The 12,292-nt window shown below is 43.4% G+C and overlaps 1 protein-coding gene across 7 annotated transcripts in view; it reads right to left on the bottom strand.

Annotated features, from left to right (window-relative positions):
- LOC121536666 (glutaminase kidney isoform, mitochondrial) overlaps positions 1 to 12,292 on the bottom strand; it is a 60,339-nt gene that overhangs the window by 36,216 nt on the left and 11,831 nt on the right. For 4 of the 7 annotated variants that reach the window (XM_041844080.2, XM_041844081.2, XM_041844084.2 and 1 more), the window contains exons 2-5: positions 8,775 to 8,871; positions 7,068 to 7,189; positions 1,529 to 1,685; positions 973 to 1,052 (exon numbers count right to left, since the gene is read on the bottom strand). In XM_041844080.2, the coding sequence (XP_041700014.1) occupies positions 973 to 1,052; positions 1,529 to 1,685; positions 7,068 to 7,189; positions 8,775 to 8,871 (456 nt within the window). The remainder of the gene's footprint in view (positions 1 to 972; positions 1,053 to 1,528; positions 1,686 to 7,067; positions 7,190 to 8,774; positions 8,872 to 12,292) is intronic. The other 3 variants (XM_041844082.2, XM_041844083.2, XM_041844086.2) reach the window with 1 other exon arrangement.

The raw sequence follows: 12,292 nt of genomic DNA, 5'->3' as shown, positions 1-12,292 counted from the left end.
GAGATAGATAGAGAGGGAATAGATAGACAGAGAAAGAAAAGGCATCCACATAACTGCCCCTCCCCATTTAGTGCATCATGGTGTTTCAACATGCTGTTAGTGCATCATGGTGTTTCAACATGCTGTTAGTGCATCATGGTGTTTCAACATGCTGTTAGTGCATCATGGTGTTTCAACATGCTGTTAGTGCATCATGGTGTTTCAACATGCTGTTAGTGCATCATGGTGTTTCAACATGCGTTAGTGCATCATGGTGTTTCAACATGCTGTTAGTGCATCATGGTGTTTCAACATGCTGTTAGTGCATCATGGTGTTTCAACATGCTGTTAGTGCATCATGGTGTTTCAACATGCTGTTAGTGCATCATGGTGTTTCAACATGCTGTTAGTGCATCATGGTGTTTCAACATGCTGTTAGTGCATCATGGTGTTTCAACATGCTGTTAGTGCATCATGGTGTTTCAACATGCTGTTAGTGCATCATGGTGTTTCAACATGCTGTTAGTGCATCATGGTGTTTCAACATGCTGTTAGTGCATCATGGTGTTTCAACATGCTGTTAGTGCATGCTGTAAATCATAAATCATGAGTCATGAAAACCAAACATAACAAAACACCTCATTCCAATGTTATCTTTATGACTTTCTATCCTACAACAAACATTATAAAGCGGAGAGATAGTGTCGTTTACAGACACAAACACACACACCCTAAGATTGGTTGTTCATTTACAATCTCTATTACCAATGAGTGCACCAGAACGAAACTGTGGACCTCACATCGTAATCTTTGGCTTCTACTGGAAGTTTAGCTGGCCCTTATCCCAGTTCAGATGGCCTTGTGATATCCTATCACTGGGTATATGTATAGCTGTCAAATAGCGGACACGTGGGCATTTTCAGTGTTGCCAACTGTTGGTCTTAAAGATAATAATAATAACAACAGCTTCATAAGTACATAATGGAGTCTAACCTTTGTCCATCCACGGTACACAGAGACACGGCCCACAGGTCCGGGCTGAATTTGGCAAGCTGGGGAATGTAGTCTGCAACCTGTGGTGGACAGAGAAATAGTTCCAACACCTGTAATCCAAACTGTTCGTGTAAGACCCTTAACAAAAATATATCTGCTGTCCCCTAATAATGTACATCCACTCTTAGAAAAAAAAGGTGCTATCTAGAACCTAAAACGGTTCTTCGGCTGTCCTCATAGAAGAACCCTTTGAAGAACCCTATTTGGTTCCAGGTAGAACTCTTTTGGGTTCATGTAAAACCCTTTCCACAGAGGGTTCTGCATGGAACCCAAAACAGTTCTACCTAGAACCAAAAAGGGTTCTCCTATGGGGACAGCCGAATAACCCTTTTTTCTAAGCATGTACAGGTAAGCACACAGAGAAGAAAAGGATACATACGAAAACTCCAGCTACACACAAGATCTGCCATTGACAATACCACAGAGGAGGTGGAAGACAAAGAAAAGGTGAAAGGGGCAGACTACAGCAACGACGAGAAGGATGGCGTCCACCCACCTCCCCCAGGATGGGCTGATTACCAACCTGGCCTTCGGTCAGATTTTTGGCACTCTCGTAGAGCTCGTCGATGTGAGAGGAGAAGGACTGGAAGTCAGGGATGACGAACTTCTTGCGGAAGGCCTGGGTGAGCAAGACTATGTTGCTCTGGACACACCTGGAGACAGGAGGAGGGCAGAGGTTATTTGGACATTACGCGACATGAGTCCCTCTTTGCTCAGGTAGTTAGCATGGAGCTAACATAGCCATAGTGAGCAACAAAATAGGCACTGTAAACTGACTAACTTTTTTATTGCATGTGACCACAGGATGAAATTGATAGTCAAACAAAAACACATGAACGCGTCGCATGCACACACACACACACACACACACACACACAAAAAACATTATGGGTAAGTGCATACCTTCCATGACTGTAAAGCAACAACCACACCAGTAGGAGGGGAAAAAAACTCCAGCAGTCCCAACATAGGCCTAATATAAGTATTCCCAGATGCTCTCAGTTAACACCAACTGCAACGCCATGGTCACATGACTGGTTAACTTAAGATAAACAAAACTCACTTACTGTAGCTTTGTGAGTGCTACATGAACATTCATAAAGATGCTTATCTCAATGAGCACAGTATATGGCCTATTAAAAAGAAAAGGTGAGGTGGCATGTTTATTAGGCTAGCTGTTGATTTTGTTTGTTATGAATGTCTAATAAACATGTTTTGTATTCCAAAAGATCCTTGAGACCTTGCCTCTCTCTTCCATCCTTGACGAACAAATCGATAACCATACTTTATCTAAAAGGTTTGAATGCATGGTTTCTTGTAGGATACTGTGTTTAAAGTGCCGCCAGTCCTCAGGAGAGCGTTGCTAGCCATTATTAGCATTTAACAAATTTAAGCATTTAACACCCAGGCGTATCCAGGAGACAGAGACATCCCATAGTTCCATCTCCATCCATGTCCCTCAGGGAGCTATCGGCTAGGCCTTGGAGACTCAGCTAGCAGGCTGCAGTTACATAAATGTTCTAGGGACAAACTATTCCAGGGGGGTGGGAAATAACGACAGGGAAATAACGAAGTGTTGTCTTTAGGGAACCACCCAGAAAGAACAACTGTACACACACAAACTTTTCTGACCTTTCCGGATGTGGAAACCACAAGGACACCTATTGTACCAAGCAGCACTTCCTCTAAATGCAGATGAAAACAGGAAGACTGGCATGGGCATAACTGGGCACAGTGTGTAGATATGGAGACCAGTTTGACTCCAGACAGACGGACCAGTTTCGGTGCGACTGTATAGTAGTGCCATCAACCCTCGTTGCCACCTTGCCCCGGTGTCTTAAAATAGGTGATCATCGCCACACACACACAGATATTTATTATGTCCATGGATTACGTTTCATTTGTGGTGATGGATGACACTGGGCAGAAGAGCAGGCAGCGAACACGACACATGACATGGCACCAGCCGAGCAATCATGTGAGCTCTACACAAGACATTACCATCTGCAACGTTCAGAACACAACCCTGGGTCACATTCATTAGGCAATAAACGTTAGAAAACTGATGGAAACAGGGAGGGACTACCTGAACTTCTCCAATAAGAAATGTTTTCCATAACAAAACCTTTTGCTAGTGTGCCCTAATGAATACAACCCTGGTGTTGCAAGCACTGCACGCCAATCAACTGAGTCATTGGAGCCTACAAACTAACACTGCAGTACATATACTTTCTGTGGTTTGGCTCTGCTTCTCCAGGAGGTCCGGACCCCCTGTCTAGTCTACCATCCATCAGCAGTGGCTGTCAATGTTACCCTGGCCAGCCTCCTAACACCCCCCCTCATTGCATACCTTAGAGAGCTATTTATAACTTGTCCAGATAAACTAGCCCATGTCAACTAAAATTTTTTTAGCTAGGTTTTTTAGCCCATAGATTTTGTTGTAATGTTTGTGGGATGTTCCACATTGCCGGAAGGGGGGACTGAGTGAAAAAGATTGGGAACCCCTGTGCTAGGTGGCCGGTATGGCTTAATGGTGTCCAGAGCGTGATGTTAGGTAAGATGAGGAAGGGAGAACGAATGAGTGTACTCATGCACTGCTAAGTGATTTCCCTTTGTCACAGAAGCTTATAAATAAGACACACAGCTTTGGCCGCTAATGACAACTGTCAGGCCCGGTGTGTGCATGTGCATGTGTCTGTGTGTGGCTATAAACAAGCTTGTGGCTATAAACAAGCTCGTTTGTCTTTGAGTAACAGGTGTGTGTACACACCACGGCTGGGAATTGCCAGGGACCTCACGATACGATCACGATACTTACAGTGCATTCGGAAAGTATTCAGACCCCTTGACTTTTTCCACATTTTGTTACGTTACAGCCTTATTTTAAAATTGATTAAATTATTTTTTGCCTCATCAATCTACACACAATACCCCATTTTTAGCACATTTATTCAACATAAAAAACAGAAATACCTTATTTACATAAGTATTCAGACCCTTTGCTATGAGACTCGAAATTGAGCTCAGGTGCATCCTGTTTCCATTGATCATCCTTGAGATGTTTCTACAACTTGCAGTCCACCTGTGGTAAATTCAATTGATTGGACATGATTTGGAAAGAAACACATCTGTCTATATAAAGGTCCCACAGTTGACAGTGAATGTCAGAGCAAAAACCAAGCCATGAGGTCGAAGGAATTGTCTGTAGAGCTCAGAGACAGGCTTGTGTCGAGCGACAGATCTGGGGAAGGGTACCAAAAACTTTCTGCAGCATTGAAGGTCCAAGAACACAGTGGCCTCCATCATTCTTAAAAATTGAAGAAGTTTGGAACCACCAAGACTCTTCCGGGCAAACTGAGCAATCGGGGGAGAAGGGTCTTAGTCAGGGAGGTGACCAAGAACCCAATGGTCACTGACAGAGCTCCAGAGTTCCTCTGTGGAGATGGGAGAACCTACCAGAAGGACAACCATCTCTGCAGCACTCCACCAATCAGGCCTTTACGGTAGAGTGGCCAGACGGAAGCTCCTCCTCAGTAAAAGGCACATGACAGCCCGCTTGGAGTTTGCCAAAAGGCACCCAAAGGACTCTCAGACCATGAGACACAAGATTCTCTGGTCTGATGAAACCAAGACTGAACTCTTTGGCCTGAATGCCAAGTGTCACATCTGGAGGAAACCTGACACCATCCCTACAGTGAAGCATTGTGGTGGCAGCATCATGCTGTGGGGATGTTTTTCAGTGGCAGGGACTGGGAGACTAGTCAGGACCGAGGGAAAGATGAACGGAGCAAAGTACAGAGAGATCCTTGATGACCTGCTCCAGAGCGCTCAGGACCGCAGACTGGGGCAAAGGTTCACCTTCCAACAGGACAACGACCCTAAGCACACAGCCAAGACAACGCAGGAGTGACTTAGGGACAAGTCTCTGAATGTTCTTGAGTGGCCCAGCCACAGCCCGGACTGAAGCCCGATCGAACATCTCTGGAGAGACCTGAAAATAGCTGTGTAGTGATGTGCCCCATCCAACCTGACAGAGCTTGAGAGGATCTACAGAGAAGAATGGGAGAAACCCAAATACAGGTGTGCCAAGCTTGTAGCGTCATACCCAAGAAGACTCAAGGCTGTAATCGCTGCCAAAGGTGTTCAACAAAGTACTGAGTAAAGGGTCTGAATACTTATGTAAATGTGGTATTTCATTTTTAATACATTTGCAAACATTTCTAAAAACCCATTTTTTCCTTTGTCATTATGTGGTATTGTGTGTAGACTGATGAAGGAAAAAAACAGTTTCATCCATTTTAGAATAAGGCTGTAACGTAACATAATGTGGAAAAAGTCAAGGGGTCTGAATACTTTCCGAATGCACTGTATGTGCCAATTCGATATGCATTGCGATTCTCACAATTCTATATTTATTGCGATTCGATACTGCGAGTTTATTGTGATTTGATGTTCCAAACATATTGCTCACTATATGCCTGCTGCAGAGCACATGAGAAAATTAGTTTTGATCAGTCATGGAAATAAAAAAAAGTGCTGAAAACATGTTGGCCCACTATTTAAAGAGAAGATGGAGAACAATCTATAGGATGAGAAATACCAGAGTTTTGGCATAGGTACAGCCGACTAACGCTAGCTAACACTACCCAGCAAAAATAAATAAATCAAATAGACTAGACTACAAATCGATACTTGGAGTCAAAGTATCGATATAATATCATCCAAAATAATATTGCGATATGTAACTGTATTGATTTTTCCCCATCACTATCACTTGTGTGTGCGCGTGACCTGATCTCCTCCCGTAGTCAAGCTTAGCTGTCCATTGCACTTTGCTTTGGTGAGAGACCTAGTGGGGGCCTTACCCTAGTCGGAGTTGGCACGTAGGAACGTGTAAAACGTCTTTAACGCCACCTTAAAACGTATTAGCTAACTACACAGCTCAAGGCACAACATACTGTAGCTCACTGTTGAACTTCTGCTTATGTGGGAGTTGAGTAAGTTCATCCTTTACCCTGTTAGCTACACATGTCCTGTGTCATGGCTCTATACATGAGCAGAAGCTTTCTGCCTGAACGACACAACACAACATCCTATTGGCTCTGGTGGGGTCTCTGTGTCTGATACAACCCGTTCTGGAAGGGTTTGGGGTAACTCTCTCTGTAAGCCACCCGTTATAATGCATTATGAATGCACTTTAGATTGCCTATTATCACATCGTGTTCACTATGGCATAGTGCATTATAAGATTTCCGTAAGCATTCATAACAGCTCAGGGCCCATCTTCACAGCCTTTTGTGGCCTAAAGACAACAAATGCATTCATATAGCATTACTCAGCGGTGGTAATATACATTAAAGACATGCTATAAGCATTCATAATAGCTCATCATGGCTTATCGTAAGAAATTATAACAATGTATAAATACCTATAATGTATTTACAATGCATCTCAAAACAGGTGGCTCACAGAAACAAAGTGACATCACCGGGATTGGTTAGTTTCACGTGAGGTGACAAGGTTCAGGACAGGATGTCAACAATTAGGTCCAATCTGGGCCGTGTGACATTGTGGCAGGAAGTAGGTCACTGGGTTTCCTCTAGCGTGGCCACCAGCGTGGCACAGGCGGGCGAGACGTGAATAATGGTTTCTATCTTAACCCAGAGTAGAGACGGGATGAATGATTCATGAGCTAGAGCTGTTAAGATGAGGAAAACACGCAGGAACCGGAGCTCTGTCTGCACAGACACAACGACTCGCAGTCATGATTTAATCATCCCTCATTAGGGCTTTTCACACTACTGACCCGAGCCGAGCTGAGCCAAACTGAGCTGGTCGGGTTACGCATCCAGCATAGTTGCTTGAACAGTGCTGAAAGAGACCATGTGAAAAGCCTTGTTCGGGTGGGTACAATATTGTGAAAAGAGTAGCCAACTCTGGAATTGCAACAGCATATTGACGTCCCACTCTCTATCGATCCATATATCGTTAACACTACTGAGCGTCTCTGATTCGTACCGGGGAACAAGACTTACTTCTTGAAGAGCTGTCTGTCCAGCATGACTCCGTCCGAGGTGTTCTTCAGGGTGACTTTAAGGGTGTCCATGCATTCCTTCAGCCGGGGATCTCCTGTGCGTAATCCTGTGGCCTTTAGTGCCTGCGGGGGGGATAGTAACAAAACTGGTTTAGCCTTGATGGGCCCAAAGTGGAACATAAAAACGTCCTTGGTGTTGAAAGTCGTATGAAAAGTGGCCTTTCCTCGTCTCTCCTCCTTTATTAGCACTGATCAGACCTGATTAGCTCTCTGTGATCGTGAAGGAAAGGAGGCCCAAGTCTGTTTGTACTATCACAGCAACTCCTTGTCACTGATTGTCATGCCAAACAGCAATGAAGTTGGCAAGAGTACAACCAGATCTGGGACCTAGAGACCAGGCCAATATATTGTGTCACCAATATTATCAGCCGATATTGGCCTTATACCTGGTTTGGGTGCGTGAGTGTGTTCAAATCATATGTTGGTCCTAGGTGTGGATTGATGCTGGCCCTCAGATCATCTTCTCCTATGCCATTAACTATGCCGCCGTGTTGGGAAAAACTGTCAGGAAAATAGTTTCTTCCCCATAAGATTTGTTTCATGAAATTGTGAAATAATCAATGGCTGTTGTAAATATAGGTGATTATGATTCTTGGCATCATAACAACAATAGTCAGAGGGGTTGGACTGCAAGTTCCAACAGAATCACCTATATTCACAACTCCCTTGGCACACAACAGAAAAGTATTTAAGTTTTGGAACTAGATGTTCATACACTTGTTTGAGGATGTTACAGCATGTCCAGCACACCCACCAGTGGGGAGAGCCTGCTCTAGCTGTTATTCCAATCATCTACAGTAGTTCCAACAACTAATTGATATACTATGGGACTATGATTCAATCCAAGCTGGGCAGAGTTCCTATCAACCCAATATCCCTGGTTAAGAAGATGGGCACAGTTTCTAGTTCCCTAAAAAGGGATTGTGTAGGAGACACATGAGAACGTTGGATAATGCCCTACCACAAAAACATAAATGACTGTGTGCAAGGTTCTGTTACGCACTCCTCCTACCCAGGGAAGAGTGTAAAGAAAGCAGTGAAGAGGACACTGTGGCGATAAATAGGCCAATAAGATTAGATAAGCTGGAGTAATAAAGGACGCTGTGTGTGTCTCTCTCACAACAACCTTTTGGCAGCGCATCAATCTGTGATGTGTGACACAGAGGACAAATGGCTAAATGTCGTGATAGGGCCGGGGGAAATAGATTTCACACCCTTCAACCACCTCCCCATCACTCTGTCTGAGGACTCACTTCAATTATCTCTAGACAGGAGATAGGGCAGCAGTGATCGAACTCTTATGAAATAAATTCGTCATGATAATGTATATAGAAATAATATGATAATGTACGATGGCGACAATGGAAAACTGTGTGGTGGTGCTGATATATGTAGCATGATCAATATAACCTTATGTAGTTAATGTTATTAAAATGTAATTACGATAGTGATGATGTGCAATTGTGTCGCTCTGAATATGATGTTGTAAATATAATGACAATGATAATGATAACATTGATGATAATGATAATAATGATGATATCGATGAAGATGATGGTTACAGCGTCAAATAATCTTTAATAATGGCATCTGATAACAATGGTGTCTAATAATGAAAATGGGTTAGGATGGTGTGTGTATGACTCACAGTGAGAAATTTGTGGACGGGGATCTTCTCCTGGCCCTCTGCGATGGTGTAGAAGAGCAGGTCCTCCAGACTGGGCAGGATGCCTGCCTTCCTTCTCCTGTAGGGGAGGAACACACAGAAACACACGAGGTCAGAGAGCAGCCCCTTTAATAATACCTTTAGAAATACAGGGTGGGTGTCATTTCAATCATAGAAATATAACTCATAGAATGGACATGTCCCCTTCAGACCACTGCAATTGAGCTGGTACATCATTGAAACGTAAATTGATGTACCAAATTACTACCACAAAGATGGCCGCTGGTCCACCCACCGATTGTCAATTTCCATGGGAATGTCTATTCTATTATCTATATTTCTATGATTTCAATAAGTTTCCTATGGAAGATTGACAGTGTAATTTAAAACAACTGATATTCCCATTCAAGTCAACATGCTCTGATGTGTTGACATCCATTTGAAGTAGAAATTTCAATTTTATTCCCATTTTAGTACATTTATCAGCCAAACATGACACCCATCCTGCATTCAAAAGCATGCTGTGTCAACACAAACACTAGTGCTTAATTTGAGCCGGATCCTGCCGGAACAGAGTCCGGCACCGCTGTTTTGAACTGTTTCGTTCCGGAACTTATTTTGCCAGGATCCGGTACCTCTCGTGACAAGTTTATTTATATTTTTTTACTGTTTGCAATGAAAAAAAAAATGGAATAAAAGCAATCAGAGTTCATTTGAGTTGCCTCCTCAGTAATTCTCCTGCCCCATTTTATCAGCATCTAAATAGGCCTATTGAGCAAAAAGCATTGTTTTACAGAGTAAAACAAAAGTGAAATAGGCTTTTGGCACGAGCGCATTGGCCATCGCCGGTGAGTGAGCTGAGCATCATTGGGTGAGTCAGTGAAACTGGAACGTTTTTTGGGACTATAATTTCCTCCTCATATTGTACAATACGTGTGTCTCCACACACCTAGGCTATTGATGGATTCAAGACAAGGTCGTTTTTATTGATCTCAGATTCTCAGTTTGACAGTGTCATTTCGATAATTTGTGCAGTATTAAAGAAGATTCTGCTAGAAGATTCTGCTAAAGACTGCAGTCATGGAAAATGACGATCCTCAGACGACTTGTTGAAGTTTTGGCTATCCCGGACATAACAGTTCCACTTCCATGGTTGGAGCCCAAAATGTTTTTCTTATTGGCCAAAAAGGTTTGCTTGGAATACATAATCATTTTTGAGTTACATGAACCAAAGGAAATGGAGGAAAGGAAAATAGCAGAAGGTGGCCAACCAGTTGTGTGTGTGTGTGTGTCCAGATCCATTCTTGGCAGGTTAAATAAAGGGCTTATCTAGCGGCTGTTGATGTGGTATTATCACATTTGGGGAGGGATTTCTGAAGCTCGTGTTGGAAGGCCTGAATGTGTGAGAGCGTCCATATATGCGTCTGTGTGTTCCCGTGGTTAAATAAAGTGGTTACTTAACCCTATTGATGTTCTATCACATTAGAGAGGGCTTGCGGTTGCCTGCATTGGCAAAGCAGAGTGGGAGCTGCCAAGGCCGTGACATTCTGCCACCTGTAGCTCAGCGACTGACTGTGTATGGCAGTGGCACAGTTACCAGGAGCGACAGACGAGTCTACCACTTTCACGGCACCCGTCAAAACAGTCACTTGCCAGCCGAGTTACCACTGTTTGAATACAATCTCGCCAAGGGCGTCTGTCCTTCAAAGTCATTAGTTGACGTAATGTTTTTACATGGCAGTTATGAGTACTTTCTGTCGTTTCTGGTGTCTGAGAATAAGTCACATCTGGTTTTCTGGGCATGGCTAGTGTTGCAAGGAGATGGGAGGTTGAGGCGCTTTTCATCAAATCTCTGCTATCTCTTCTGGATGTCTGATCCATAGGTATGCAGTGCAGTGAGGAACTGGGAAATACGTCACACAATTGTCACAGACAAGAGGGAAGGATGAGGAGCAGGATGAAAGATGGAAGGTAGAGGAGAAGGAGGAAGAAGAGCAAGCCAGAAAAACGATATCTATCTGAGAGACAAAAATAATAATATACTTACAGACAAATGTAAAGCAAGCAAGACGAGGGAGAGAAAGAGAGGGAAAGAATACATCCAAAAACAAATGAGACATTAACACACAAAACAGGAATCCAACTCTTTGTCATGCTCCTGGGAATAACCATTGGTGTCATCATCATACTCTCCCTAGAGGTACCACCAGATATGGACACCCCACCACTGGAGAGAAACAGCCATGCACTGGAAGAGTTACAAAACAGCAGAAACCTTCTGAGAATCATCAGGAAAGCCTATATGTTATGGTTCAATTGTGGCTACCAAAACAAAGGTAAACACAGTTAAACTAACATTCTCTCTATGCTTGCTATTAGTGGAAAGAGCACATTGAGCAAGTATTGAGTTTTGAGTCATATTAGTATTGAGTCATAAGGTTCCATTTGTGTTTTGCTACGGGCTTAACATCAGCCATGTATTGTCCTTCTAGACCGAGAAATTAGTCATGAGTAAAGAGTGAGAAGAGCGAGAGAAGAGGGAGAGAGACAAAAAAGAACAGAGAGAGCGAGACAAAGAGAACAGAGTTAGAGAATAGCGAAGAAAGAGGGAGGGGGACAACTGCACTGGGCTGGCTGCAGTGGGGTGACTAAGGACACACTCATCTCTGTAGGTCAGACTGACTGAGCGATACACACACACACACACACCACAGTATCCAGCCTACTTTCCCAGCATTGTCTCCCACTTTGAGTACAAAGCAGATTGAGTCACACATCCCCTCTGAGAGTATAGGTTACACACACACACACTGTCCAGTTCACTCCCTTACTCAGAGTTGACATACAGCATGCTGTTCAGCACACACAGCCTGCCATCCCCACTGTGATGTGGGATTGCCAGTTGCCAATAGAGCTCGCCAGCTTGTAGTCAAAAATATAGAAAATTAGTTACCTCTGGTTCGTTCAGCCATTCCTATGGGGGAAATTAATGGGGAAAAAATGTTTTGGGATAAAAGCTGAAAATAAGGTCAGAGGTTAACACAGGCTTAGGAGATATTATATACGTTTTGTTCCATTAGATAATATCAGTCAGTTAACATGACCTTTATGAATGATGAAGTCTGTGCTTTTTTAAAATTACATAAATGCTTCAAAATTCACCAAAGAAAGTGACGTTCGCTGATGAAGATTATCTCATAGAACAAAACGTACAAGGTCTCCTAAACCTGTTTACCACAGACCTTATTTTTGGTGTTTATCCCAAAACCCTACAAAAACTCAATTCATTTCCCCGTAGGCTTTGTCTAACGAACCATGGTGGAGCTAGTGCCTACAAAAAGACGCCATTACTATTGCTCTCTATGCCACATCAGTGGCGTCAGGGTGCAGCAGCAACATTCCAGGAATGCCCCCGCCAGTCCAGCCCTTCTGATGGGATTAATAAAGACAACATCCTGGTCTCGTTCACACGCCACTAACCACACCACAGAGCCAACTCA

The sequence above is a fragment of the Coregonus clupeaformis genome, chromosome 23, assembly GCF_020615455.1.
Source record: "Coregonus clupeaformis isolate EN_2021a chromosome 23, ASM2061545v1, whole genome shotgun sequence".
In the NCBI taxonomy this organism is placed as follows: Eukaryota; Metazoa; Chordata; class Actinopteri; order Salmoniformes; family Salmonidae; genus Coregonus; species Coregonus clupeaformis.
Note: the sequence above shows the minus strand (reverse complement) of the source record. Positions and strands in the feature narration are given on the sequence as shown.